The 25,362-nt window shown below is 40.2% G+C and overlaps 1 protein-coding gene across 2 annotated transcripts in view; it reads left to right on the top strand.

Moving 5' to 3' along the window:
- Positions 1-23,862, top strand: part of creb3l3l (cAMP responsive element binding protein 3-like 3 like) — a 34,534-nt gene extending 10,672 nt beyond the window's left edge. The window contains exons 3-10 of one of the 2 annotated variants that reach the window (XM_063042806.1): positions 2,337-2,643; positions 4,639-4,751; positions 6,753-6,845; positions 11,506-11,612; positions 12,029-12,097; positions 13,950-14,034; positions 16,098-16,185; positions 20,716-23,862. In XM_063042806.1, coding sequence (XP_062898876.1) covers positions 2,337-2,643; positions 4,639-4,751; positions 6,753-6,845; positions 11,506-11,612; positions 12,029-12,097; positions 13,950-14,034; positions 16,098-16,185; positions 20,716-21,095 — 1,242 coding nt within the window. In that variant the 3' untranslated portion in view covers positions 21,096-23,862. Of the gene's footprint in view, positions 1-2,336; positions 2,644-4,635; positions 4,752-6,752; positions 6,846-11,505; positions 11,613-12,028; positions 12,098-13,949; positions 14,035-16,097; positions 16,186-20,715 lie in introns of both variants that reach the window. The other variant, XM_063042805.1, reaches the window with a different exon arrangement.
- Positions 23,863-25,362: the final 1,500 nt, after the last annotated feature.

Genomic DNA, 25,362 nt, shown 5'->3' with positions numbered 1-25,362 from the left:
CAAGTTAAGAGCCCATGGTATTACAGAAAAGTTAGAGCATTGGCTGATTGGAAGAAGGCAGCAAGTGGGAATAAAAAGATCCACATTGGCTGCCAGTTGATTAGTGGTGTTCCGCAGGGGTTGGTGTTGGGACCACTTCTTATGCTGTATATAAATGATTTAGATGATGGAATAGATAGCTTTGTTGCCAAGTTTGCAGATGCTATGAAGATTGGTGGAGTGGCAGGTAGTGTTGAGGAAACGGGTAGGATACAAAAAGACCTGGACAGATTAGGAGGATGGGCAGGAAAGTGGCAAATAAAATATAATGTTGGAAAACGCGTGGTCATGCACTATGGTAGTAGAAATAAATGTGCGGACTATTTTCTAAACGGAGAAAATCCAAAAGTCTGAGATGCAGAGGGATTTGGTAGTCCTCGTGCAGAACACCTTAAAGGTTATCTTGCAGGTTGAGATTAGGAAGGTAAATGCAATGTTAGCATTCATTTCAAGAGGTCTGGAACACAAGAGCAGAGATGTGATGCTGAGGCTTTATAAGGCACTGGTGAGGCCTCGCCTTGAGTATTGTGTACAGTTGTATACCTCATCTTAGAAAAGATGTGCTGGCATTGGAGAGGGTGCAGAGGAGGTTCACAAGGGTGATTCCAGGAATGAAAGGGTTATCATATGAAGAACGTTTGTTGGCTCTGGGTCTGTCTTGTCTCCCTTTCTCTTCACCATTTACACCTTGGACTTCAACTACTGCACAGAGTCTTGTCATCTTCAGAAGTTTTCGGATGACTCTGCCATAGTTGGATGCATCAGCAAGGGAGATGAGGTTGAGTACAGGGCTACGGTAGGAAACTTTGTCACATGGTGTGAGCAGAATTATCTGCAGCTTAATGTGAAAAAGACTAAGGAGCTGGTGGTAGACCTGAGGAGAGCTAAGGTACCGGTGACCCCTGTTTCCATCCAGGGGATCAGTGTGGACATGGTGGAGGATTACATATACCTGGGGATATGAATTGACAATAAACTGGACTGGTCAAAGAACACTGAGGCTGTCTACAAGAAGGATCAGAGCCGTCTCTACTTCCTGAGGAGACTGAGGTCCTTTAACATCTGCTGGACGATGCTGAGGATGTTCTACGAGTCTGTGGTGGCCAGTGCTATCATGTTTGCTGTTGTGTGCTGGGGCAGCAGGCTAAGGGTGGCAGACAGCAACAGAATCAACAAACTTATTTGTAAGGCCAGTGATGTTGTGGGGATGGAACTGGACTCTCTGACGGTGGTGTCTGAAAAGAGGATGCTGTCTAAGTTGCATGCCATCTTGGTCAATGTCTCCCATCCACTACATAATGTACTGGGTGGGCACAGGAGTACATTCAGCCAGAGACTCATTCCTCCAAGATGCAGCACAGAGTGTCATAGGAAGTCATTCCTGCCTGTGGCCATCAAACTTTACAACTCCTCCCTTGGAGGGTCAGACACCCTGTGCCAATAGGCTGGTCCTGGACTTATTTCATAATTTACTGGCATAATTTACATATAACTATTTAACTATTTATGGTTCTATTATTATTTATGGTGCAACTGTAACGAAAACCAATTTCCCCCGGGATCAATAAAGTATGACTATGACTATGAAATTCAGAAGGATGAGGGGGGATCTCATTGAAACCTTTCGAATGTTGAAAGGCCTAGACAGGGTAGATGTGGAAAGAATGTTTCCCATAGTGGGAGAGTCTAAGGCAAGAGGGCACAGCCTCAGGATGGACGGGTGTCCATTCCAAACAGAGATGCGGAGAAATTTCTTTTGCCAAAGGGTGATGAATTTGTGGAACGTGCAGCTGTGGAGGCCAGGTCATTGGGTGTATATAAGGCAGAGATTGATAGATTGTTGATTGGACATGGCATCAAAGGTTACAAGGAGAAGGCAGGGAACTGGGGTTGAGGAGGAGGGAAAATAGAAGGATCAGCTATGATTGAATGGCGGAGCAGACTTGATGGGCCAAATGGCCTAATTCTGCTCCTATGTCTTATGGTCATGAGAAAATTTATAAATGCTATTTGCTCTGTGGCTGGCCACACAGTCATGAGTGTACAAAGAGTAGGACGCTGAGTCAGGTGTACTTGAAAGCTGTCACGGTTTTAGCATTTTTAAAGTAGAACCCTATAACCTTTACTGTCGCAATTTGTAGCTGTGCTTTATCACCTATCTGCTTTGTAAAAATATCTGCTAGGTAGCACATGAATTATTGCCCCACTTAATCCCAATGGGCCTTTTGGAATTATTATCCATATTCAATCAGATGATGAAAGTTTCTACTTCCTGACCTCATCTCTTCTATTTGTAGATGCTGAATGACCATGACACTGAGGATTTCTTCAACTCCATCCTTGGTTCCTTTGATGATGAGACTCCCATCCCAGTGTCATCTTCACTGGACAGTGACAGTGGAATATCAGAAGACAACAACCACTGTGCCCATGAAGATAGTCCATCAGGCAGTGACGTCGCGCTCTCTGAAATCATTAATTCTGAAGTCATAAATTCTGACCATAACTACTCGCTTTCCCAGAACTCTCAGAATAATGCAAATTGTTTATACAGTGTGAAAACCGAGAAGCCCTCATTAGAAAGGGACATCTCAATTGTATTAGGTGAGTGCCTGAAGTGATTCCCATCTACCTGTGTATTTCTATGTGAATGACTTTTAATTTTGGAACTCTCAAAAATATATTTGAGCACAGTGATGTGGTTAGACAGACTTTTATTCCAGTCCAGGTGAGACGTCAACTGTACTCTTTTCATAGCTGCTGCCGGGCCTGCTGAGTTCCTCCAACATTTGTGTGAGTTCTTTGATCCCATTGGGGCATTTTTATTCATGTAATTAAAACATCATCTAAATACTTGGTATAATTAATGGGGGATCATGAAGCTACCAGTTCTTTCACCATTCTCCTGTAGAAATGGAAATCTGGTATTCTTATGTGATTTGTATCTCTACACCATGAAGACATTTGCTTGGAAAGTCTTTCATTTTAGGCCTGATAAAGGATAAGCAATAAATTCATAGCCTGTGAACAGAATGAAGCATTACAACCCCGGTGGGATACAATTTCTCCAAGTTTGAATTCTCTTCAACGAGAAATAATTCATGGTGCTTTGTTTTTCTTTTTTTTGTTGGCCTTTTTATCTTGTGTTGTTATCTTATTGCCACCACACCCCGGCTATCTCTAAATCATTAAAATGTTTGTCAGGTTTTTCTGCTAACCAGTACCAGAAGGATGGAAGCTGTTTATTTTGATCATTGGTGCAAATCAGCTGCCTCACACCAACTCGATCCCTCCTAGCAACAGAATCTGAACTGAATCTTTATAATTCTTGATGTCAGATTAAGTTGAACTTTGAACCGTCTATCAATGTGCCAATTTCTACCTCTTCAAGGCACACAACATGCTGGAGGAACTAAGTAGACTCTCAGCCCAAAACATTGACTGTTTATTTCCCTCCATAGATGCTGCCTGTCCTGCTGAGTTCCTCCGGCATTTTGTGTGTGCTCCTCACAATTTTTAACCTCTGTAAAAACTCTGGTGGCTCTTATTTCCACCTCTGTACTTTCACCAAATTTCCCCCATTACCCCAATTCACCGATTGCTGAAATAATCAATGGCAGTTTTCATATCTCTGGCTAGAGAGCTGAGTTTGTGCTAGTATCCAAAGTCAGTGGCTTCACTCTTTCTGATATTACTTGACTTTGCTATTTCCTCCTATTGCTGGCTGACCTGTCTCATGAGGTCATGTCAATCTGCACCTCATGCTAAATCGAACAAAGTCTCCTTCACCACATACTTGCTGACTCATTTCAGCTCTTGGTTAATCAGTACCCTTTTAAAAAAAAAAATGCTGTATTTTTCCAAATCTCTTGGTCTTATCCTTCTTCACGTACAGTATGTGATTCACTACAAGCCAATAACTCATCGGGGTTGTTTGATCTGTTAATGGTTTCCTGGTGGCCTTCAATTTTAATTGCTCCACTGCTGGTCTGCTCCTTCTTTTGTCAGCATACAAAGTCCTATACATCACTCTCCCAACCATTTTACCTTTCCTCCTCTCAAGATTGCCTCTCAATTTCTTGTCTTTTAAGACTCTCTTAAAACTAAGTTCCTTGACCAGATTGTTGGTCACCTGCCCTCGTATTTGTTCAAATAGTTTAATATAAAATTCTGTTAATGCTTCTCATTAGAGGCTTTTGGACATTCTTAAAGGCAGGGGGAGATAATGGCAGTTCTGCTTGCAACTCCGTTCTTGTATCTTCAGTTCCACAGATTTCTCATTCTTTATTTTTAAAATTAAGTTATGCAATAGAAAGGGATTTATTTTTAAGTTTAATTTCAATCCCACCAAGATATGTGAAAGGATGAAACAGGTGGTTGCGAGCCCTGCAACAAATAATACTTTTTTTCTCTGCTGGAAGAGGATTTGATTAAACCAAGATGGTGTCTATCTAAAATATAAGGAGTGTGTGTGTGTGTGTGTGTGTGTGTGTGTGTGAAAATTCTTACTAGTTACTGTTTTTCTTTATGTGCAACAATCATTCTGTAAAAATATACTGATGCCACAATTAAAGAGATTTTTTTAAAACTTCTTAGAAGACTGGGAGCCTGACTGTTTGATTGAAAATCCACAAATTCTTCCTGTGGAGGAAAGTACGGGTCTCGTAACCCTCACAATAGAAGACCTGCAGCAACATAGTAAAGCAAATCAAGTAAGTGTTTATTCCCACACATAAAGGATTCATTTCTCATTTATGTAGTAAGGTTTTATATTGGGAATTAAAAAATTTAGGAGTCCTAATAGAAATAAGGTGCTGGTGTTTCTTTTCCCCATTGTAATTCTCCTCCAGACGTCATGTAGTGAACAGTTCAGCTCAAAAATGTGTTTGGCAGGAGTTAAAGACAACATCATTGGACTGTGCAGGGCTGTTGGAACAACCAGTGTTTGTCAGATCGGTGTTTGCATTGGGGATGGGAGTGCACAATAGTTAAGTTACCAATGATAATCCTGAACTGATGATCCAGGGGCAGGCGTCTCAATCTCACCTCGGCACGAACCCAGTGTTTATATAGATAATACTCCATAAAAATTCCCTCAAGTTCCTCTTAGAAGAAATCTCTCTGGTTCCAATGTGTGGGGAGAAAATTAAAAAAGAACTAAAATCAGAAAGTACGGAGGATACGCAACAGGTTAATCAAATCCTGATACAAAGTCCTCAAATGAAACATTCAAGCAACACACATAAAAGTTGCTGGTGAACGCAGCAGGCCAGGCAGCATCTCTAGGAAGAGGTGCAGTCAACGTTTCAGGCCGAGACCCTTCATCAGGAATGAAACATTCACTCTGTTTCTCTCTCCATAAATATTGCCTGAACTAATGAATATTTCCTACACTTACTTAATATTTCTAGGTGATTGTTTGCCTGTTTTTATTTCAGATTGCTGGTATTCCATATTCTGTCAGTGTAAAGTTTCAAACTGATCTGAGCTATTAGTTGCTTAGGCAATCCATTTTCAGAAATTCACTTTCCTTTTCATTTCTAAACTGCAGGGAATAATAGGGAGATAGTTTAATCAGTACCCACTCCCCACTCTATAATGGGTAGGATTCAGTGAATATTAAATTGTTAAATAAATGTAGTTTACATGTGTGTCAGATTAATTGCACCGGACATAGTAGAGTTTCTGCAGAGGGTAATCAATAAATGAGGACCCATTTCTCAAAATTTAGGAACAATTTGAATTTAAAGGCTTTTATGGGGGAGAATGCAGCATGCAAGTGCTGTATTGAATGGCGATCTTTGAGCTGTGGTCCATACTGGTATGCAAACACCAAAGCCCAGGAATGGAAAAGGCTACAGAAAGCAGTGGACACATTCCTGGCCATCAAAAGCAAAGTCCTCCCCATCATTTAATACATCTACATGGAGCACTCTCCAAGAAAGCAGCACCTATCATCAAGGAGCCTCACCATCCAGACTATCCCTTTTCTCACTACTACGATGGGTTAGGAGATACAGAAGTGTTCGGTCCCATACTACCAGGTTCAGGGACAGTTATTACCCTACAACTATCAGGCTTCGGAACCAGTATGAATTATTTCAAGCACCATTAATCTAAACTGATTCTATGACCTATAACTCACTTCCAAGGACTCTTAACTCATGATCTCAGTGTTTTTGTTTGCGTAGTTTTTCTTCTTTTACACATTAGTGTTTGTCAGTCTTAGCGTATGTAGAGTTTTTCATAAATTCTTTTGTATTTTTTCCTTGTGAATGTCTACAAGAAAATGAATCTCAAGGTAGTATATGGTAACATATATGTACTTTGATAAAAAATTTACTTTGAACCGGGTCACCTGCCATTATGTTCTGCTGAGCCCTATTCATAAGGATTTGATCTTATCATCCCTCACGGTATGGAGAAGCCCCAATCATTTCCCATTGCCGTAGGTTGTGCCTGCACACCCTGACTGCCTGGTATTGTTTGTTCGTCATGTGACAGATGGGTCATTCTCTCCATTCTGAGCTGAGTGGGAAAGGGAATACAAAGTGTTCATGAGATCCTGACGTTAACTTTAGTCTAATCTCTTGTTCTCGGTGTGTAAGTTGCCAGCATTAGAAATGGTGATGACATGCACTTGTGTTTTAACTTGTTATTATTAATATGGGATAAGTGTGTGATCTCTTATTATTTTCCTTGATTTATTTCAGCATTGCTTTGAAGAACTGATTCTGACTGATGAAGAAAAAAGACTTTTATCCAAAGATGGAGTGCAGTTACCCACTTGCCTTCCCCTGACAAAGGTGCAGCACTTTGTTACATTTTAGTAGCAGAACACGTGAAATTCAAATCTTTTTTGCGTTGGCATCTGTATACCCTAAAGTTCTGCAGTTGCAATATCTTTGTAGAGTCATAGAGAAGTACAGCATAGAAACAGGCCTTTTGGTGCATCTAGGCCTTGCCAAAAACCATTTGAACTGCCTGTTCCTAATGACCTGCACCAGGACCATAGTCTTCAACAAACAAGAGAAAATCTGCAGATGCTGGAAATCCAAGCAGCAAACACAAAATGCCCAAAACGTCACCTGTACTTTTTCCCATAGATGCTGCCTGGCCTGCTGAGCTCCTCCAGCTTTTTGTGTGTGTTGCCATTGCCCTCCAAATCCCCACTATCCATGTACCTATCCAAATTTCTCAATGTTGAAATTGAACCTGCATGGACCACTCACTTGTGCTGGCAGCTCATTCACCACCCCCTGAGTGAAGAAGTTCTCTTCCGTGTTCCCCTTAAACTTCTCACTTTTCACCCTTAAGCCATGACCTCTGGTTGTAGTCCCACCCAACTTCAGTGGAAAAAGCCTGCTTGCATTTACCCTACTATACCAATCATAATTTTGTATACCTTTATCAAATCTCCTCTCAGTCTTCTACATTCTTAGGAATAAAGTCCTAACCTATTCAATCTTTCCTTGTAACTCAGGTTCTCCAGACCCGGCAACATGCCTGTGAATTTTCTCCGTACTCTTTCAACCTTGTTTACATTTTTCCTGTAGGTAGGTGACCAAAACTGCACACAGTACTCCAAATTAGGTCTCAGCAAGGTCTTATACAACTTCAACATAATGTCCCATCTCCTGTACTCAATACATTGATTCATGAAGGCCGATGTGACAAAGGCTTTCTCTACAATCCTATCTTCCTATGACGCCACTTTCAACAAATTATGCAGCTGTATTCCTCAGTGCCCTACCGTTCACTCTGTAAGACTTATCCTGGATGGTCTTACTGAAGTGCAAAATCTTGTACTTGTCTGCATTAAATTCTATCTGTCATTCTTCAGCCCATTTTCCAGCTGATGCAGACCCTCCTGCAAGCCATTATCACCTTCCTCACTGTTTACTGCAGCTGCCAATCTTGGTGCCATCTGCAAATTTGCTGATCCAGTTAACCACATTATCATTCAGAGATGACAAACAACAAAGGACCCAGCGCAGTTCCCCGTGGCACATCACTAGTCACAGGCCTCCAGTTAGAGAGACAAGCCTTTTCAACCGCTCTCTGGCTTGCCAATGTCTAATCCAATTTACTGCCTCATCCTGAATGCCGAGTGACTGAACCTTCTCGACCAGCCTCCCACACGGAATCTTGACAGATTTTAAGCAGCAAATCATGCATACTTCTAGCATTTTTCCATAAATACTTTATGAAGTGCAACCACGATAATGGCAGTGAAATGAAGTATTGATATAATGTCTAAACCTCGTTTGTGTACCAGTCATTGCACCCTGTTTAAAGTTTCATAATTTGGTTCTGCATCAATACCATATCTATAGCCCATCGTTATTCCAGTAGATAACTTGAGCTCATTTTTTAACTGATAGTGCTGTTCATTTTTTTAAAACTGATAATGAGGTAAGTTGGGGTGATGTATTAGCATGGATGGAGGATTGGTTAACTATTAGAAAGCAGAGAGTTGGGATACATGGGTGTTACTCTGGTTGGCAATCAGTGGTCAGCGGTGTGCTGTAGGGTTTGGTGCTGGGCTCGCAACTGTTTGCAATATGCATTAACGATCTGGAAGAGGGGACTGAGTGTAAATTTGCTGATGATACTCAATTGAGTGAAAAAGCAAATTGTGCAGAAGATAAAGAGAGTCTGCAGAGAGATATAGATGGGTTAAGTGAGTGGGCAAGGGTGGTAGGTAGAGTACAATGTTGGTAAATGCGAGGTCATCCACTTTGGAAGGAAAAATGAAAGAGCAGATTATTATTTAAATAGTAAAAATATTGCAGCATGCTGCTGTGCAGGGGAACTTGGGGGTGCTTGTGCATGAATCACAAAAGATTGGTTTGCAGGTGCAGCAGGCTATCAGGAAGGCAAATGGAATGTTGGCCTTCATTGCTAGAGAGATTGAATTCAAGAGCAGGGAGGTGATGCTGCAACTGTACAGGGTACTGGTGAGGCCACACCTGGAGTACTGCATGCAGCTCTAGTCTCCTTACTTGAGGAAGGATATATTGGCTTTGGAGGCGGTGCACAGGAGATTCACCAAGTTGATTCCAGAGATGAGGGAGTTACACTATGAGGAAAGATTGAGTCATCTGAGACTGTACTTTGGAATTCAGAAAGGGTTGGTTAAGATAAAGGCAGGAAAGCTGTTTCTACTGGATGGTGAGACTAGAACTAGGGGACATAGTCTCAAGATTCGGCAGAGTAGATTTAGGATGGAGATGAGGAGGAATTGCTTTTCCCAGAGAGTGATGAATCTGTGGAATTCTCTGCCCAATGAAGCAGTGGAGGCTACCTCAGTAAATATATTTAAGACCAGGTTGGATAGATTTTTGCATAGTAGGGGAACTAAGGGTTACGGGGAAAAGGCAGGTAGGTGGAGATGGTGGCCAGATCAGCCATGATCTTATTGAATGGCGGAGCAGGCTCATCGGGCCAGATGGCCTACTCCTGCTCCTATTTCTTATGTTCTTATGTAAGGACTTTAATTCTGAATAGTCCTAAAGTGTTCGACAGCAGGGAAGGGAAACTGAACAGTCACATTATAGCAATTCAATTCAAAACCTAATCAGTAGATGTTTCTCAGTAAGGACATCATAGGATACAGAACCGTGAATAAAAGTTCAGAAAAACAGACCAGTCCTAATCTAACTGAAGAATAGGACTTACCAAGGGATTAAAAGTCAATTTCTGTTCCTGTGTTAGAATGCTTCCTACAGGCTTAACTGTAAGTTGCATAAATTGATCTTAGAGTTGAAAAAATTTCCATTACTTAATCACAAATGACTTAATATTTGAAAAGTGGAAAGTACGAAACCAAAATGAATCTATTTTCTACTTCCAAGCTTGGGATAGTTTGCGGTACAGGACAGCATTGCAGGGATGAACAAAGGAAGCATTCATTAATCCTGCTTAATGGTATATTTTATACTTGCCTTGTCCTACTTGGCTCCAAAGCTGAAGAAATTTCCTGATGCTGTAGTACATTTGCAAGCAAGAGCATTCTAGATTGCAGCTCCGACTCCTAATACCCATTTTGAGTGTGGTATTGGCCTAGATCCAGACAGAAGTTTCATGTCTATTCCCTTAGGCTGAACTTCATGTTTATTTATTTAGATACACTTCATGGGAATTTTGTTACCAAATGACAGCATATATTGCCCATTTCTAATTGCCCTGAACTGAAGAGGCATTTAAAGAACCGGAGTCCTAAAGGTTCAATAGTAACACATACAAAATGCTGGAGGAAGTCAGCAAGTCAGGCAGCATCTATGGACAGGAACTAATAGTGGATGTTTTGAGCCGAGAGCCTTCATCAGGACTGGAAAGAAAGAGGGAAGAAGCCAGAATAAGAAGTTGGGGCTGGGAGGGAAGAAGTACATGCTAGAAGGTGATGGGTGAAGGTAGGTGGGGGGGGGGATGAAGTGAGAAACTGGGTGAGGATAGGGGGAAAGAGTAAAGGGCTGAAGAAGAAATCTGATTGGAGAAGAGAGTGGACCATGAAAGAAAGGAAAGGAGGAGGAGGAGCACCAGAGTGGGGTGATGGGCAGGTGACTTCAAGAGGGAAGCAGAATGGGGAATGGAAGAAGAGGGGAGTGGGAAATCTACTGGAAGTTAGAGAAATCGCTGATAAAGGATAATAATGTCATATTTCCATCTATGAAGGACATTAGTAACTTTACATCTACTCCACATAAAGAAACCATTTGGTTTGGTTGCAAGATTAAGTTGGTCTTAGAGTTGTGATTATTAATAATAGCTTTTTAATTCTATATCCATTGGATTCCTTAGCACCCAAATTGAGTGCTCAGCTCGTGTCTCAGGTCTCTGATGCTTATCCTTACCTGATGCTGATACATTATACTAATAGATCAATTCAAAATTACAATGAGCTCCCTTTAGTTTGATAATTCACCTGCTGCTTTAACTTATTTCAAGGAACAAATAGTTCCAGCATGTTCTCATGTTAGCTTAATTTGTGGTTGAAATGGAGCCTGTGATTTGACTGCCAAATGTTGTAATATGAACAAAGTTACTGAGAGACGCTGAAGCAAGTGGATACAGAAGGGGTTTATTCAACAAAATGAGACACCCTGGAGGAAGAGGCCTGTTTGACCCAATATTATATATTTTATATCCTAAAGATCAAAGGACAATTCTAATTTACAATGTATCTACAATGTTTCCTTTGAATTACAAATAATTTTCATACCACCTTCTTCACATCCACACTCCAGACACCCAAAATGAATGTTAATCAGCATTGTCTGGTTTTACAATTACCTGCTGCCCACAGGTCTAAGATCCTATTGGCCAGGGCTGCATTTTAAATTTAATCTACAATCCATGTTCAGGTCTAAAGATTGGGTGATGAAGTTAGTATCTTGCTATATAACCTAACTCCAGAATACTTCCTAACAGCCTTGATTTCAGAAACTTGCATTCTTGTTGCAGTCAGAAGAACGTGCATTGAAAAGAATCAGAAGGAAGATTCGAAATAAACAGTCCGCTCAAGAGAGTCGCAGAAAGAAAAAGAATTACATTGATGGACTGGAGAGTAGGTAAGGTTATTTCCCAAATATTTTGCTTTTGCTAAAACCTCATCTTGTTGTTAATGAAAACTTATAAACCAATCTTACACTTCCACGTTGCCGGTACTAAATGTCTATAAATTTGTTCAGAGAATTTTGGTGTTTCAAATTTATGTGTGATTGGCTGTTATCATGAATGTTTGATGAAATCTAGCAACTTGTAGTCATGTGTGTGTTCTACTCAGTACTGTACAACTTCTGAATCTCATTTTTTTGTTTCATTATATTGTGTTACAGAAGAAAATAATTTTATGTTTATATTGCTCTGTTACCTCGACTTATTCCTGTTTCCAGAACCAATATCTTGGTTTCTAATTACAAATGGACATTGTGACTCTTATCAGTGGCAAATACTGTAACATAACTGTTGTTTCTTTGTGTTGTAGGGTTGTAGCATGCACTGTCCAAAACCAAGAGTTGCAGAGGAAGGTGCAGCATCTCGAGAACCAGAATATGTATGTACAGCCATACAGATAAATTTAAATAATAATGTACTTATGAATACTGTCTACTTGCGCTTTATCCATCATAGAAATTCTCAATCCTGACAAAAGGTGCCCAGGAAAATATAAATAATTCAGATCACTAGGTTCATTACCTGATGAAAGTTCACACAGGAGATTAGTGTGCAAACTTAAAGCACACGGTATTGGGGGTAAGGTATGGGTGTGGGTGGAGAATTGGTTAGCAGACAGGAAGCAAAGAGTGGGAATAAACGGGACCTTTTCAGAATGGCAGGCGGTGACTAGTGGGGTACCGCAAGGCTCAGTGCTGGGACCCCAGTTGTTTACAATATATATTAATGACTTGGATGAGGGAATTAAATGCAGCATCTCCAAGTTTGCGGATGACACGAAGCTGGGTGGCAGTGTTAGCAGTGAGGAGGATGCAGGGTGACTTGGATAGGTTGGGTGAGTGGGCAAACTCATGGCAGATGCAATTTAATGTGGATAAATGTGAAGTTATCCACTTTGGTGGCAAAAATAGGAAAACAGATTATTATCTGAATGGTGGCCGATTAGGAAAAGGGGAGGTGCAACGAGACCTGGGTGTCATTATACACCAGTCATTGAAAGTGGGCATGCAGGTACAGCAGGCGGTGAAAAAGGCGAACGGTATGCTGGCATTTATAGCGAGAGGATTCGAGTACAGGAGCAGGGAGGTACTACTGCAGTTGTACAAGGCCTTGGTGAGACCACACCTGGAGTATTGTGTGCAGTTTTGGTCCCCTAATCTGAGGAAAGACATCCTTGCCATAGAGGGAGTACAAAGAAGGTTCACCAGATTGATTCCTGGGATGGCAGGTCTTTCATATGAAGAAAGACTGGATGAACTGGGCTTGTACTCGTTGGAATTTAGAAGATTGAGGGGGGATCTGATTGAAACGTATAAGATCCTAAAGGGATTGGACAGGCTAGATGCGGGAAGATTGTTCCCGATGTTGGGGAGGTCTAGAACGAGGGGTCACAGTTTGAGGATAGAGGGGAAGCCTTTTAGGACCGAGGTTAGGAAAAACTTCTTCACACAGAGAGTGGTGAATCTGTGGAATTCTCTGCCACAGCAAACTGTTGAGGCCAGTTCATTAGCTATGTTTAAAAGGAAGTTAGATATGGCCCTTGTGGCTACAGGGGTCAGGGGGTATGGAGGGAAGGCTGGGTTCTGAGTTGGATGATCAGCCATGATCATAATAAATGGCGGTGCAGGCTCGAAGGGCCGAATGGCCTACTCCTGCACCTATTTTCTATGTTTCTATGTTTCTATAAAACAAATGGGATGTGTCAGTAATTGAAATTGATTATTTCATGTAATAGGAGAGTTGGATAAGGCTTAAAGGATTTCTAATGACAAGTGAGGTCATTTGTAAGCTATCAGAAACTACTTCTATGGAACATCTTTACTATTGTGCCGACCTTTACTTTGTTTCTCTCTATGCAAGATGGCAGTCTCTTGTGGCCATTAGCAATTTTAGGAAAATAAAGTTGCTAATTTCAGTGTTGATATAACCCATGTTGGGGTACAAAGAGCTAATCAACTGATGTTTGATCAAATAATATTTTTATTGCATAGCTTATAGTTCAAGCTTATAAATCCATTATAGACTGTTGACTAATTCCATAGAAATACTAAAACCATTTGGAAAAGAAGCTGAGAATCCATATTGTTAATGATGAAATGGAGGAAAACTACAGCATAAACTTGGGTTAATAGACTTTAAATTCTGATTATTTTTATCTCTGCCTTCACTTTCTTGTTGTAATTATGCCAGAAATAGATGTGAAAGTTAATTTTCAGTATCTTTTATCATAGGTCTCTAATTGAACAACTGAGGAAGCTACAAGCATTGGTCAAACACACAAGCACCAAGAGTGCTAACATCAGTACTTGCATAATGGTAAGAATGAATAGTTAGCCTGTAATGAGCACATTGGGCTACGAGCAGTCGATGACGCTTCACTGATTCAGTTTGTAACCATACTCTCAGCTAAAAGTTCTTTTTTAGCTGGTACGATATTGCATCAAGATTTATCCAACGCCATTGCACAATTAATAATTTTGGAATTTCAGTTTTTGTAGTTCACAAAGCATGGAAGCTTGTTTTATATTTGCATCTGCAGTTTCCTGCAATTAAAGACTACGTACTTATTATGACAGTAAAGAGAGGACCACTAAACTGCACTAACATAGAATTCCTCACTCTCCAAGTAGTTCCCAAGTAGGTGCTTGGGCAGCAGAGCCAGAGGAAGTACAGAAGGCAGGTACTATAGTAATGTTTAAGAGGCATTTAGACAAGCACATGGTCAGGCAGGGAATAGAGGAAGGTGGACCATGTGCAGATGGATGGGATTCGTTCGATTGGCATCACAGTTGGCATAGACAGGGTGGCCTGTTCCGATGAAGTATTGTCTGTGTTTTTATGCTAATGATTAAGAACAATGTTCTTTTCAATATATTTATAAACAAAACCTGACCCAGTATAACAGACATCCAATACTGAATTGCCATAGTTTACCTCAGATTACAAAATTGATCCACCGCCTTCTCTGACAAAATGACTCAGGAAAGTCTCAGACTTTATTCCCTATTTATGATGTTAGATGATCTCATTTGGAGGATTATAGGCATTTTATGGACTGTGATGTAAACTATTAATTTAACATTATGCTACTGTGGGTAGGCATTAAAATTATCTCCCAAATCGTATTTCAGTGATATATAAGTGTTCATTGAAGACAAGACCACACTGGTCTAGTTGCTGCTGTTGAAATGGGTTAATTTATGGATACTTCTCATTTGAAGTATAACATTAGGATGAAGCAGTTGAGAACTGAAATTGTGAAAGTTGTCTTAAGCATGGTATAGTGCTTTGGGGGGCGGGCAAAATGACTGTAGTGTCTCCAAATGAGATCATATATTTCTCCACTCTTTTTAGTTTTGGAAAAACATTCAATAGGCTTCGAATTATTTTTGGTGGGTGGGAGTTGTTTCTGTTCCATTGCCTCCACCACCAGGGCACAGTGTCTGGATTATGTACTAGTCAGTGATCATTTGGGCATTTACTTGCCCAAGTTACTTTCAACAGCACCTTCCCAACGTCTGACCTCTACTACTAGAAGGACAGGGTGTCAGGTACATCAAATACTATCACTCTCAAGGTGAGCAACATTCTGACTTAGAAATGTGTCATCAGTCCTTCATTATCAATTGTGCTGAATTGTGGAACTCCCTACCTCCTAGTACTGTGAGAGCATCCTCATCAGAAGGACCACAGTGATCCAATAAGATAGCTCACAACCAACTTCTTTAGAGTGATTGGGCATAATTCTTCAGCACTTGAGTTATAGGGAAATGTTCAGTAGATTAGGATTTTGTTTCCTAGAATGTAAGAGAATCAGAGGAGATTTGATGGGGGTCTACAAACTCTTGATGGGTATAGTTAGGGTAGATTCAAGCAGGCTTTTTCCACTGAGGTTGCATGAGACTAGAACTAGAGATCATGGGTTAAGGGTGAAAGGTGAAATATTAAAGGGGAACATGAGGAGGAACTTCTTCGCCTCAGAGGATGGTGAATGAGGAAGTGGTGGATGTGGGTTCGATTTCAACATTTTAAGAGAAATTTGGACAGGTATATGGATGGAGGGCGGGGTTATGGTCCAGGTGCAGGTTGATGAGACTAGGCAGAGTAATAGTTCAGTATGGACTAGACAGCCTGAAGGGCTGTTTCTGTGCTATGGTATTCTATGACTCCAGGGCATTGTCTTCACCAGCTACTTCTGGATCCCAAATGTGAATTTATAACAAATTGAGTATATTTTCATCTTGTTCTCCCTCCACCACTTAACCATGACTTTAGGTTGACTGAGGTTGACTATCACTGTGTCTGGATTCATTTTGTCTACGTTGGTTATTGGTGAATAAGAAATTACAATCAACTGAAGTACTTTTTTTTTCTTCTAGGTGTTCCTGTTGTCTTTTACACTCATCATTTTCCCAAGTATAAACCCATTTGGTGCAAAGCTAAGATCCCAGGAAGAGTCATACAGTGGTGAGAAACGTTCTTGAAGTATGAGTACAAAGTACCACTAAACATTGAATGTTGCATGTCATTTTAAGAAAATGTGGGTAAAATCAGAGACACAGAGAACATGTTTGGGTCCACAATTCAAAAAGACTTGTATGCAGATACAAGCATTTAAAAAGACTAAATCATTAACACGAGAAAGTCTGAAAATGCAGAAATCCAGAGCAACACCCACAAAACACTGGAGGAACTCAACAGGTCAGGCAGCATTTATAGAAAAGAGGAAGCAGTCGACTTTTCAGGTCAAGACCCTTCTTCAGGACAGGGAAGGGGGAAGATGCCAGAATAAGATGGTGGGGGCGGGAAAAGAGGCTAGCAGAAGGAGATGGATGAAGCCAGGTGGGTGGGAAAGGTCAAGGGCTGGAGAAGGAAGAATCTGATAGGATAGGAGAGTGGACAACAGGAGAAAGGAAGAAGGAGGAGGGGATCTAGGGGACTAAATAATTGCTGTAGCAGCATACTAGATGAAATTTGGAGTTGTGGTTACAAATAGTTTGGGAGAGACAATTGAGGGGCCAAATGGCCTAATCCTCCTCTAAATTTGTGTATTTCTTTATACTGTATGCATGCATATTTGTTTGCAGATGCAGGCAAAAGGCAGGTAACTGTAGGCCTGTTAGTTTAACATCTGTAGTTGGAAAACTTGCTTAAAGCTATCTTTAAAGAAGAAATAGCGAAGCATCTGTAAGGAAATGGATCTATCAGGCAGATGCAGCATGAATTCAGCAAAGGCAGGTCCTGTTTGACAAACTTTCTGTGGAGTTCTTTGAGGATATAATGAGTGCAGTGGATAGGGGGGAATAGATAGACACTAGTTACTTGGATTTCCAGAAGGTGTTTGATGAGGTGCCACATAAAAGACTTATCCATAAGATAAGGATGCCTAGAAATGAGGGTGATGTATTAGCATGGATGGAGGATTGGTTAACTAATAGAAAGCAGAGAGTTGGGACACATGGGTGTTACTCTGGTTGGCAATAGTTGGTGAGCGGTGTGCTACAGGGGTTGGTGCTGGACCCACACCTGTTCACAATATACATTAACAGTCTGGAAGAGGGGACTGAGTGTAGCATATCTAAGTTTGCTGATGATACTAAATTGAGTGGAAAAGCAAATTGTGCAGAACGTACAGAGAGTCTGCAGAGAGATATACATGGGTTAAGTGAGTGGACAAGGGTGGAAGATGGAGTACAATGTTGGTAAATGCAAGGTCATCCACTTTGGAAGGAAACATGGAAGAGAAGATTATTATTTAAATGGTAAAAAAAAATGCAGCATGCTGCCGTGCAAAGGGACTTGGGAGTGCTTGTGCATGAATTACAACAGATTGGTTTACAAGTACAGCAGGTTGATCAAGAAGGCATATGGATTGTTGGCCTTCATTGCTAGAGAGAGTGAATTTAAGAGCAGGAAGGTTATGCTTCAACTGTATAGGGTACTGGTGAGTTCACACCTGGAGTACTGCTTACAGTTCTGGTCTCCTTACTTGAGGAAGGATATAGTTGCTTTGAAGGCGGTGCAGAGGAGGTTCACCAAGTTGATTCCAGAGATGAGGGGTTAGACTATGAGGAGAGATTGAGTCACCTGGGACTGTACATGCTGGAATTCAGAAGAATGTGAGGAGACATTATAAAACCATAAAATTATAAAAGGGATGTATGATAGAGGCAGGAAAGTTGCTTTCACTAGCAGTTGAGACTAGGACTAAGGGTCATAGCCTCACGATTCGGGGGAGTATATTTAGGATGGAGATGAGAAGGAACTGCTTTTCCCAGAGAGTGGTGAATCTGTGGAATTCTCTGCCCAATGAAGCAGTGGAGGCTACCTCAGTAAATATATTTAAGACGAGGTTGGATAGATCTTTGCATAGTAGGGGAATTAAGGGTTATGGGGAAAAGGCAGGTGGGTGGAGATGAGTCCATGGCCAGATCAGCCATGATCTTATTGAATGGTGGAGCAGGCTCAATGAGCCAGATAGCCAACTCCTGCTCCTATTTCTTAGGTTCTTTTGTTTGCTTTAAATTCTTATCCTGTTATATGATTATGGTAGATCATTTAATTATTTAATACATTCCTGTTCAGATTACCTCTAATGTACCATTATTGTTTATTGCTAGGCTATTAAATTCAAAAGGTAAAATCGATCAGTTATATAGTGACCACACCTGAGTACTATTATTGGCAAATATTGATCTCCTTATATAAGGAATGATCAATTATGTATAGGAAAGAGTTTAGAGAATGATTATCAGACTTATTCCTGATGCGGCTGGTTTCTCTTATGAGGCAAGTTTGACAGGTCAATATTGTATCTGATAAACTCCAGCAGAGTGAGCAGACCCTATAATTTTCTGAGAACTTAACTTTGAACGTACAAGTTAATAAATTGGTCTTGGAAGAGGTCCTAATGCACAAAATAAAATGTATTCTCAGATGAGAAAGGGCTATGGTAGAGGGAATTTGAGGATTTTTTCCAACAGACGTGGAAGACACCGCTACCAGAAATGGATGGAAGATTTCTGGAAAATTTTGAACTGGGCAGGAGTTGAAAGAATGAGGATATGTTTGATGCAGCATTGCAACAGGGTACAAGTGCAGAAGTTAGAGTGATAATTTTGAAACTGAGCTATTCACTTGGTATATCTGTTGTAGTTCACAAATGCGCACATTTAACCATAGCCATACAATGTTCTATTTATTTTATACAGCGTGGAGTAGGCCCTTCCAGCTTTTTGAGCAATGCTGCCCCAGCAACCCCACATCCCCAGATTTAACCCTAAGCTAATCAGGGAACAATTTACAATGAGCATTTAACCTACCAGTACAACTTTGGGTGGAAACTGGACAACTCAGAGAAAACCCATACATTCCATGGGGAGGATGTACTGGATATACTTAGACTCCTTACAGAATGGTGCCAGAATTGAACTCTGAACTCCAAAACGCTCTGGACTCCAACGGAGTCGGGCTAACTGCTGTGCTACCATGGTGCCTAATGATGACGTTCCTTTGTCCTGAAACTTATCTACTGTAGACATTTGCAGTATATGTACCATATTCTTCATTTTAATTTAAATATGTTTACAAAGCTTTGATTTAGTTTAATATTTTATTACTGATAAATGTGTTTTTAAGTTTCACTTCCATTCATCATACCTTTACCACAGCTCTCTTGGTTTGAAATGAGGCCTAGCAAATGCATTATAGCAATATTAAAAACCAGTATACAAAACAATGCACTTTCTTGGTGTAGTATACCATACATTCAGTGTAGCTTTTGATCAAAGTGGATGATATTTTATGTGGTGTGGTTTGCTGCTCAGGAAACCCATTTTAGAATTGATCATAATACATGGGAGCAGAATTAGGCCTTTCAGCCCATCAAGTCTACTCTGCCATTCAATTATGGCTAATTTACTTTCCCTCTCAACCACATTATCCTGTATTAACCTTTGACACCCTTGCTGATCAAGAATATATTAAATATACCAAATGACTTGGTCTCCATAGCTGTCTGTGGCAATGAAATCCATAGATTCACAACCCTCTGGCTAAAGAAAGTCCTCCTCATCTCTGCTCTAAATGGATAACCTTGTACTCTGAGGCTGTGTCCTCTAGTCCTAGACTCTCCCTCTATTGGAAACATCCTCTGCATGTCAACTCCATCTAGGCCTTTCAATATTCAGTAGGTTTCAATGAGATCCCTCCTCATTCTTCTAAGCTCCAGTGAGTACAGGCACAGAGCCGTCAAACGCTCCTTACATATTAACCTTTTCATTCCTGGGATCATTCTCATGAATCTGCGCTGGACCCTTTAGTGGAGGGCTACCTATTAAAGCATCAGGACATGCTTAGCTCTGGTTTAATAAATAAGGCACACAACAGAATTGTGTTGACAAGAAATCAAACTGTAAATATTTAATAAGAAATGGATAACTGTAATTCTGACCACATGATCCAGGGAAGGCTTATTCTCATTCAGAGATGTTGACAATTTAAAACTAAAGTGGACTTGTTTTACTGAGGGGGGGGGAACAGCGACACTATAGTTGAAGTTTTCAGAGTCGTAAGCAAATTAGCACAATTGATGTAGACTATTTGCTTTCTGTGGCAAAGGATTCAAATGCCACAAACAGTGGGGAACATAAATTAGCAAACTAGGATTAAGATAATCAACTGCTAGTTTTGAATTGCAAATTACCAAAGTATTATCCTTGTTCTGCTATGACCCATCTGAGAACCTCTTGAGTTTTAAGGACTCATTTGCATTTTCGTGTTATCCTCTGTCAGGAAATTGGCTTCAACTGTTTTGCTTTGCTTTTCTGAATGGGAACTCATCTTTCAAAGTGAAATTTAATAAATTGGCCTTGGATGATGCCCTACTGCCTAAAATAAGTAAATTATTTTATGCTGCTCTTTGGTAATCAACTTTTCTGTGGAAGGTTCACATTCTGTTTCATGGATACTGATGCCAGTTTCTTTTCTCTTTGTTAGTACTTTCCAGGACTTTACTTGACAGTGATTCATCCCATGTCCGCTTGGTGCCAAAGGCCCATAATCCAGGTGCTGATCCAGAGATAACAGAGAATGCCGGGTTGGATCAGGAGGTTCCTCAAGTGTTAATGTCAACAAGTCGGAATCGCACGCCTGAGTCTTCAGACTTGGGAAAGGCCGAAACCACTTCAACTTTGAATAGCAACTCCTCTTCAGATGCGGACAGAATAATCAAAGCTGCTGTCCAGGGTGATATAAGTCTAGGAAGGACAGCACCCAAAAGTGAAAAGGATGACTATAGCATCTCGTCGAAGCCCAACTGGACAGAACATTCTGCAACAGTGATCATAAAGACCCATCCACGGTCTGATGAAATGTAACCAATGTGCAGGAAGTTTCCTGCCTTTGGATCATGGATTGTACATCACTTATTTTTTACATTGTGGATCTGAGTGAGCATGTGCATCTCATATACTTGGGTACTGTATAGGTTTATTCTTTTCGGGTTTATTCTCTTTGGTTTTAAAAAGATGTGTTACAAGTAGAGGTGGGTTGGCAGAAAGCAATCTTTTTATTTTTCTAAAATCTTATAAGTTGTATATTCAAATTTTTGCATAAAGGAGGAATTTACGAAGTTGTTCAAATAATTCAGCTCCCAGTATCACTGTGGGTTTAAAAGTTTTGCTAGTCTTTTGATGAGCACTTTTGCAACTTCTGCAAATAATACTCCATGAAAAATTCCCTCTCGTGTTCCTCTGGAAAGAAAGCTTATCAATCCCAATACATTAGGGATTGGTTGAAGGGACTTGACTATTTTACTGAACTCCCAATCATGCACTCCCAATAGTTCTGTTACATGTCCCACCCTAGATAAATATGACCCACTGATGTATTTGTAGCATATTGTTACAGCTATAAATGTAGACTTCTGTGAAAGGTATAGACATAATATACTGTTTGTTTCATTTTGTTTTGTTACGCTTCGGTATTTTAACTTGGAGCCTGAGCAGTCAAGAATGCTGGCACTCCAGATCTTTCTTTGCCACAATGCCTGAGATTGCCAAGGCGTACTTCATCTCTTTATTCGCATGTGCTGTGAAGAGCGGCAGTCACTGTTTGGCACCTTGTTCATGTGATTCCAATAGGTTGCTGAGATAATTGGAAATCAAACTTAAATTTCTTTCTCTGTCGGCCCTTTAATTATCTCAAATTTGCAATGTAAAACAATGCAAGATTTGCATTAGGTAATGCATACTGCTTAATAAATGCTGGTCAGCTGCCTACTTGGGGCATCAGAACAGGAGAAAAACATGTCTCACCTCTATGCTGTTATACCATTGATTTTGCGTCACTTCTTTCTGTATCGGAAGTCTATTTGCCACGTTTTACTACTGTTTCCTAAACCTATGTCTGTATTTTGAGGTTCTGAAAAGACATGGTCTCAACAGCTTTTTGGGAATAGATTTCCACTTCCTTTTTCTATTTTTATTATTTTTTTATTTAAGAGTCTATGCTGCCTGATTACACCCATGTAACCAATTAACCTACTGACCCTTACGCCTTTGGAAAGTAGGAGGACACCGGAGCACCCGGAGGAAACGCAGGCGCAGCCAGAAGGCATAAAATCCTTACAGACAGCCACAGGAATTGAACCAGGTTGCTAACGCTGTAAAGTGTTAAGCTAACTGCTATTCTACCGTGCTGCCTCGTGTAAAGAGTATGCTGTGATTGCATTAGCAGAAAGAGGAGTCACTCAAGACTTCTCTAAGCAGTCTATTTGAAATGGTAGACTTCACACTTTTTTTTTAAAAACTGCTTCTTATTTTGGACGCACTTTAGATTTTCTGTTTCTCAGAGCTGAAGATTCTGCTGGGTATTTCACAGTTACTGGTGCAGGAGATGCACAAAGGGCTGGCAGTCTGGTATAGTACTTAAAAATTTCTATATCCTGTTCCCTGTTCATTCAGATTCCTTCCCAAGGACCAAGAATCAAGTGTCTCAGCAATAACACGCCTCTCCCACATCTACCTTTGAATGAAAGCTATAAATGAACTGCTTAACTTTTAACTGCTGAATTCCTTTTGAATTACTGCCAGGTTTCTGTTTGCATTCTTCTGAGAAGTGCCATGGGGCGTTTTATGATGAAGGCGCCAGCTGTGCATGTTGCAGAGTTAGTACGTGGGCGGTTCCACAACGTGTTGGGCAAGTCTGTTGTGAAATGGATTCAGCATTGGACAAGTTATGATTTTGTAGCTGGTGGTGCCTGAGTTTGTTTCAGTCTACACCACAAAATCAAATATTTGGGGTTTATGAGTGTTTTATCTCTATTTGGAGAGGTAAATAGGTGCAGGCACAAATCAAACAATTTAGTTAGTTGATGGCAGCTATTTGGTATGTAGATCCAGGAATAACTACTAAACTCTGTTTCTATGCATGATACTGTATACAAATGCAATTTACTAGGATTGGAATACTGAATTCCTAACACTCCATCAGCCAAGCATAGTAGGGATCATCCTTGAATCACCATCCACTGTTAGATAGAAGTTGTAAGTTGTCACAAATTGAATTTTGATAAGATACGTAGTGACATTCAAGCATTAGAAAGTGGTCTGTTGTAGCTCTCTCTCAGCAGTTGGTTGAGAATCTTTAATCTATAGAACACTTCAGAGGAGCTTATATTGAACGATAACCATGCCACATCACTCGGTGTTTCCCATTGCAATACTGGGTGGTGTAGTCCTTTAAATTGCTTGAATGCTGCATAATATTAATTTTTATTTTCAAAATGTTTGTAGACCTTGTGGAATGCCATTGATTGAATTAGAAACAACTTTTATCAACTTTTAAAAATTGTTTTATGTTCAAAGCTGTAATTAGTATTTTGGGATTTTTTGTAGCTAATCTGTACTGAGAGACTTTGCTATAATTGTATTAATACTTGCTGGAAGCCTTTGTTGAGCCTACTGAATATACTCAAGTTTGAAATACAGCTGTATAATACTGTTTCCCCAGTTAGTGAGATTTGTGCATGTATGTATATACTAAAATATATATTTTCAAATGATGTTCTTAGTAAATCTTTTGGGGTATTAAATATTTCTAATTTTGTGCAGTTTATATAATTAACTACATTCAAACCAAAGCCAACTCTCTTGTGTGTCATGCAAAATTGTTCTGCTTTGAAAGGTTCACTTCAGTGTTAGTTCCTGATGGGGTGGGTCACTCTCTACATCGAAGTGGCTGTTCTAGTCCAGGATATCTCTAAATTTTATTAACATCAGTTTATGACTTACTGTTAGACATGTGCGTTAATAATAGGCAATTGAATGAGATACAAAAGAGACAAGCATTTCCAAGCAGTTAGATTTACTTGAGTGGGGATGGGAAAGGATACATAGGGGTTATTTTAAATAGCAACATGAGTCACACGGTTTATTAAATATTCCTAATTTAACTTTTTTTTTTGTCTTCCTGCTTGCCCATTCTCAAGTTTATGTGAACAGGAGCAATGATACAAAGGGAGAAGATTTGTGTTTCAGTTGAACAAGTATTGCTCAGGCTCCATTTGGGCTGCAGTGGAATTTTTTAGGTGAAAGGAGATTTACCCTAGAGCTGTGGTTCCCAACCCTTTTTATGTCATGAACCAATACCATTAAGCAGGGGGGCTGGGGACCCCAGGTTGGGCAACCTGCTCTGAAGTGCTGGAAAGCAGATTCAGAATGGCACCAGATTGAACAAGATTATGAAAATTAGCAATGTACACTAGGCTTGTACAGTCATTGCTAGATTTACAAATTAGACTTTTAAAATTTTTGCCTTAATGCTGTTGCCTTCTTGAGTACATGTTCAATATACAAACCATTTTAAGCACTGACATTGCACTTTGCCCAACCATGTACATTTGTGAAATTTCACATAACTTTCCAAAAATATATTACTTTTGTACATCGAATAATAACTGCACTATCCTGAATTTGCATTTAAGCAGTATTATGAGGTCTTTAAGAAGTTAAAAGGATTTAAGAAAAAGAAGCAATTTCCTCTCCAGTGGGAGTTTCTAGAATAAGATCCAGATCTTGACATACGGAATAAGTTTCTAGATCCTAATATAATAGCTAACCAATAGCAGAAACACTTTTTCCATGAAAGAGTAATAAAAATATCAAGTCTGCCCCAAAAGATTTTGAATACAAAGTCAATTGAAATGCTCCTGTCTAAGAAAGGTATCAAAAATGATGGATCAGATGGAAGGTAAATGGAGTACAGATGCAGGTCAGTGATGATGCCACAGGCTTGAAGGGCTGAGGGTCCTACGCTCCCTACTACAGTTCATCCAAACGAAGCAATCGACATTTTGGGTACTTTCTATGTTGTTGACAATTTGACAACAGACCAGTTTTCCCCTATTTTCCCATCCTGAGTGGCAACCAGAGCTTAGAGGCAGAGATGTGCAATAACCCTATTCTTAAAGGATGAATTGTGTCAATATATATTAGTAGATAGTTCAACTGTGAAACACATTACAGATTTCCCAGTAATGTGCAGCACGGTTAGCCTGACACTATTACAGGACCAGTGACCTGGATCAATTCCGCTGCTGTCTGTAAGGAGAGTGTACATCCTCCTCTTTACCGCATGGATGCT

Source organism: Mobula hypostoma, chromosome 3 (assembly GCF_963921235.1).
Source record: "Mobula hypostoma chromosome 3, sMobHyp1.1, whole genome shotgun sequence".
In the NCBI taxonomy this organism is placed as follows: domain Eukaryota; kingdom Metazoa; phylum Chordata; class Chondrichthyes; order Myliobatiformes; family Myliobatidae; genus Mobula; species Mobula hypostoma.
Note: the sequence above shows the minus strand (reverse complement) of the source record. Positions and strands in the feature narration are given on the sequence as shown.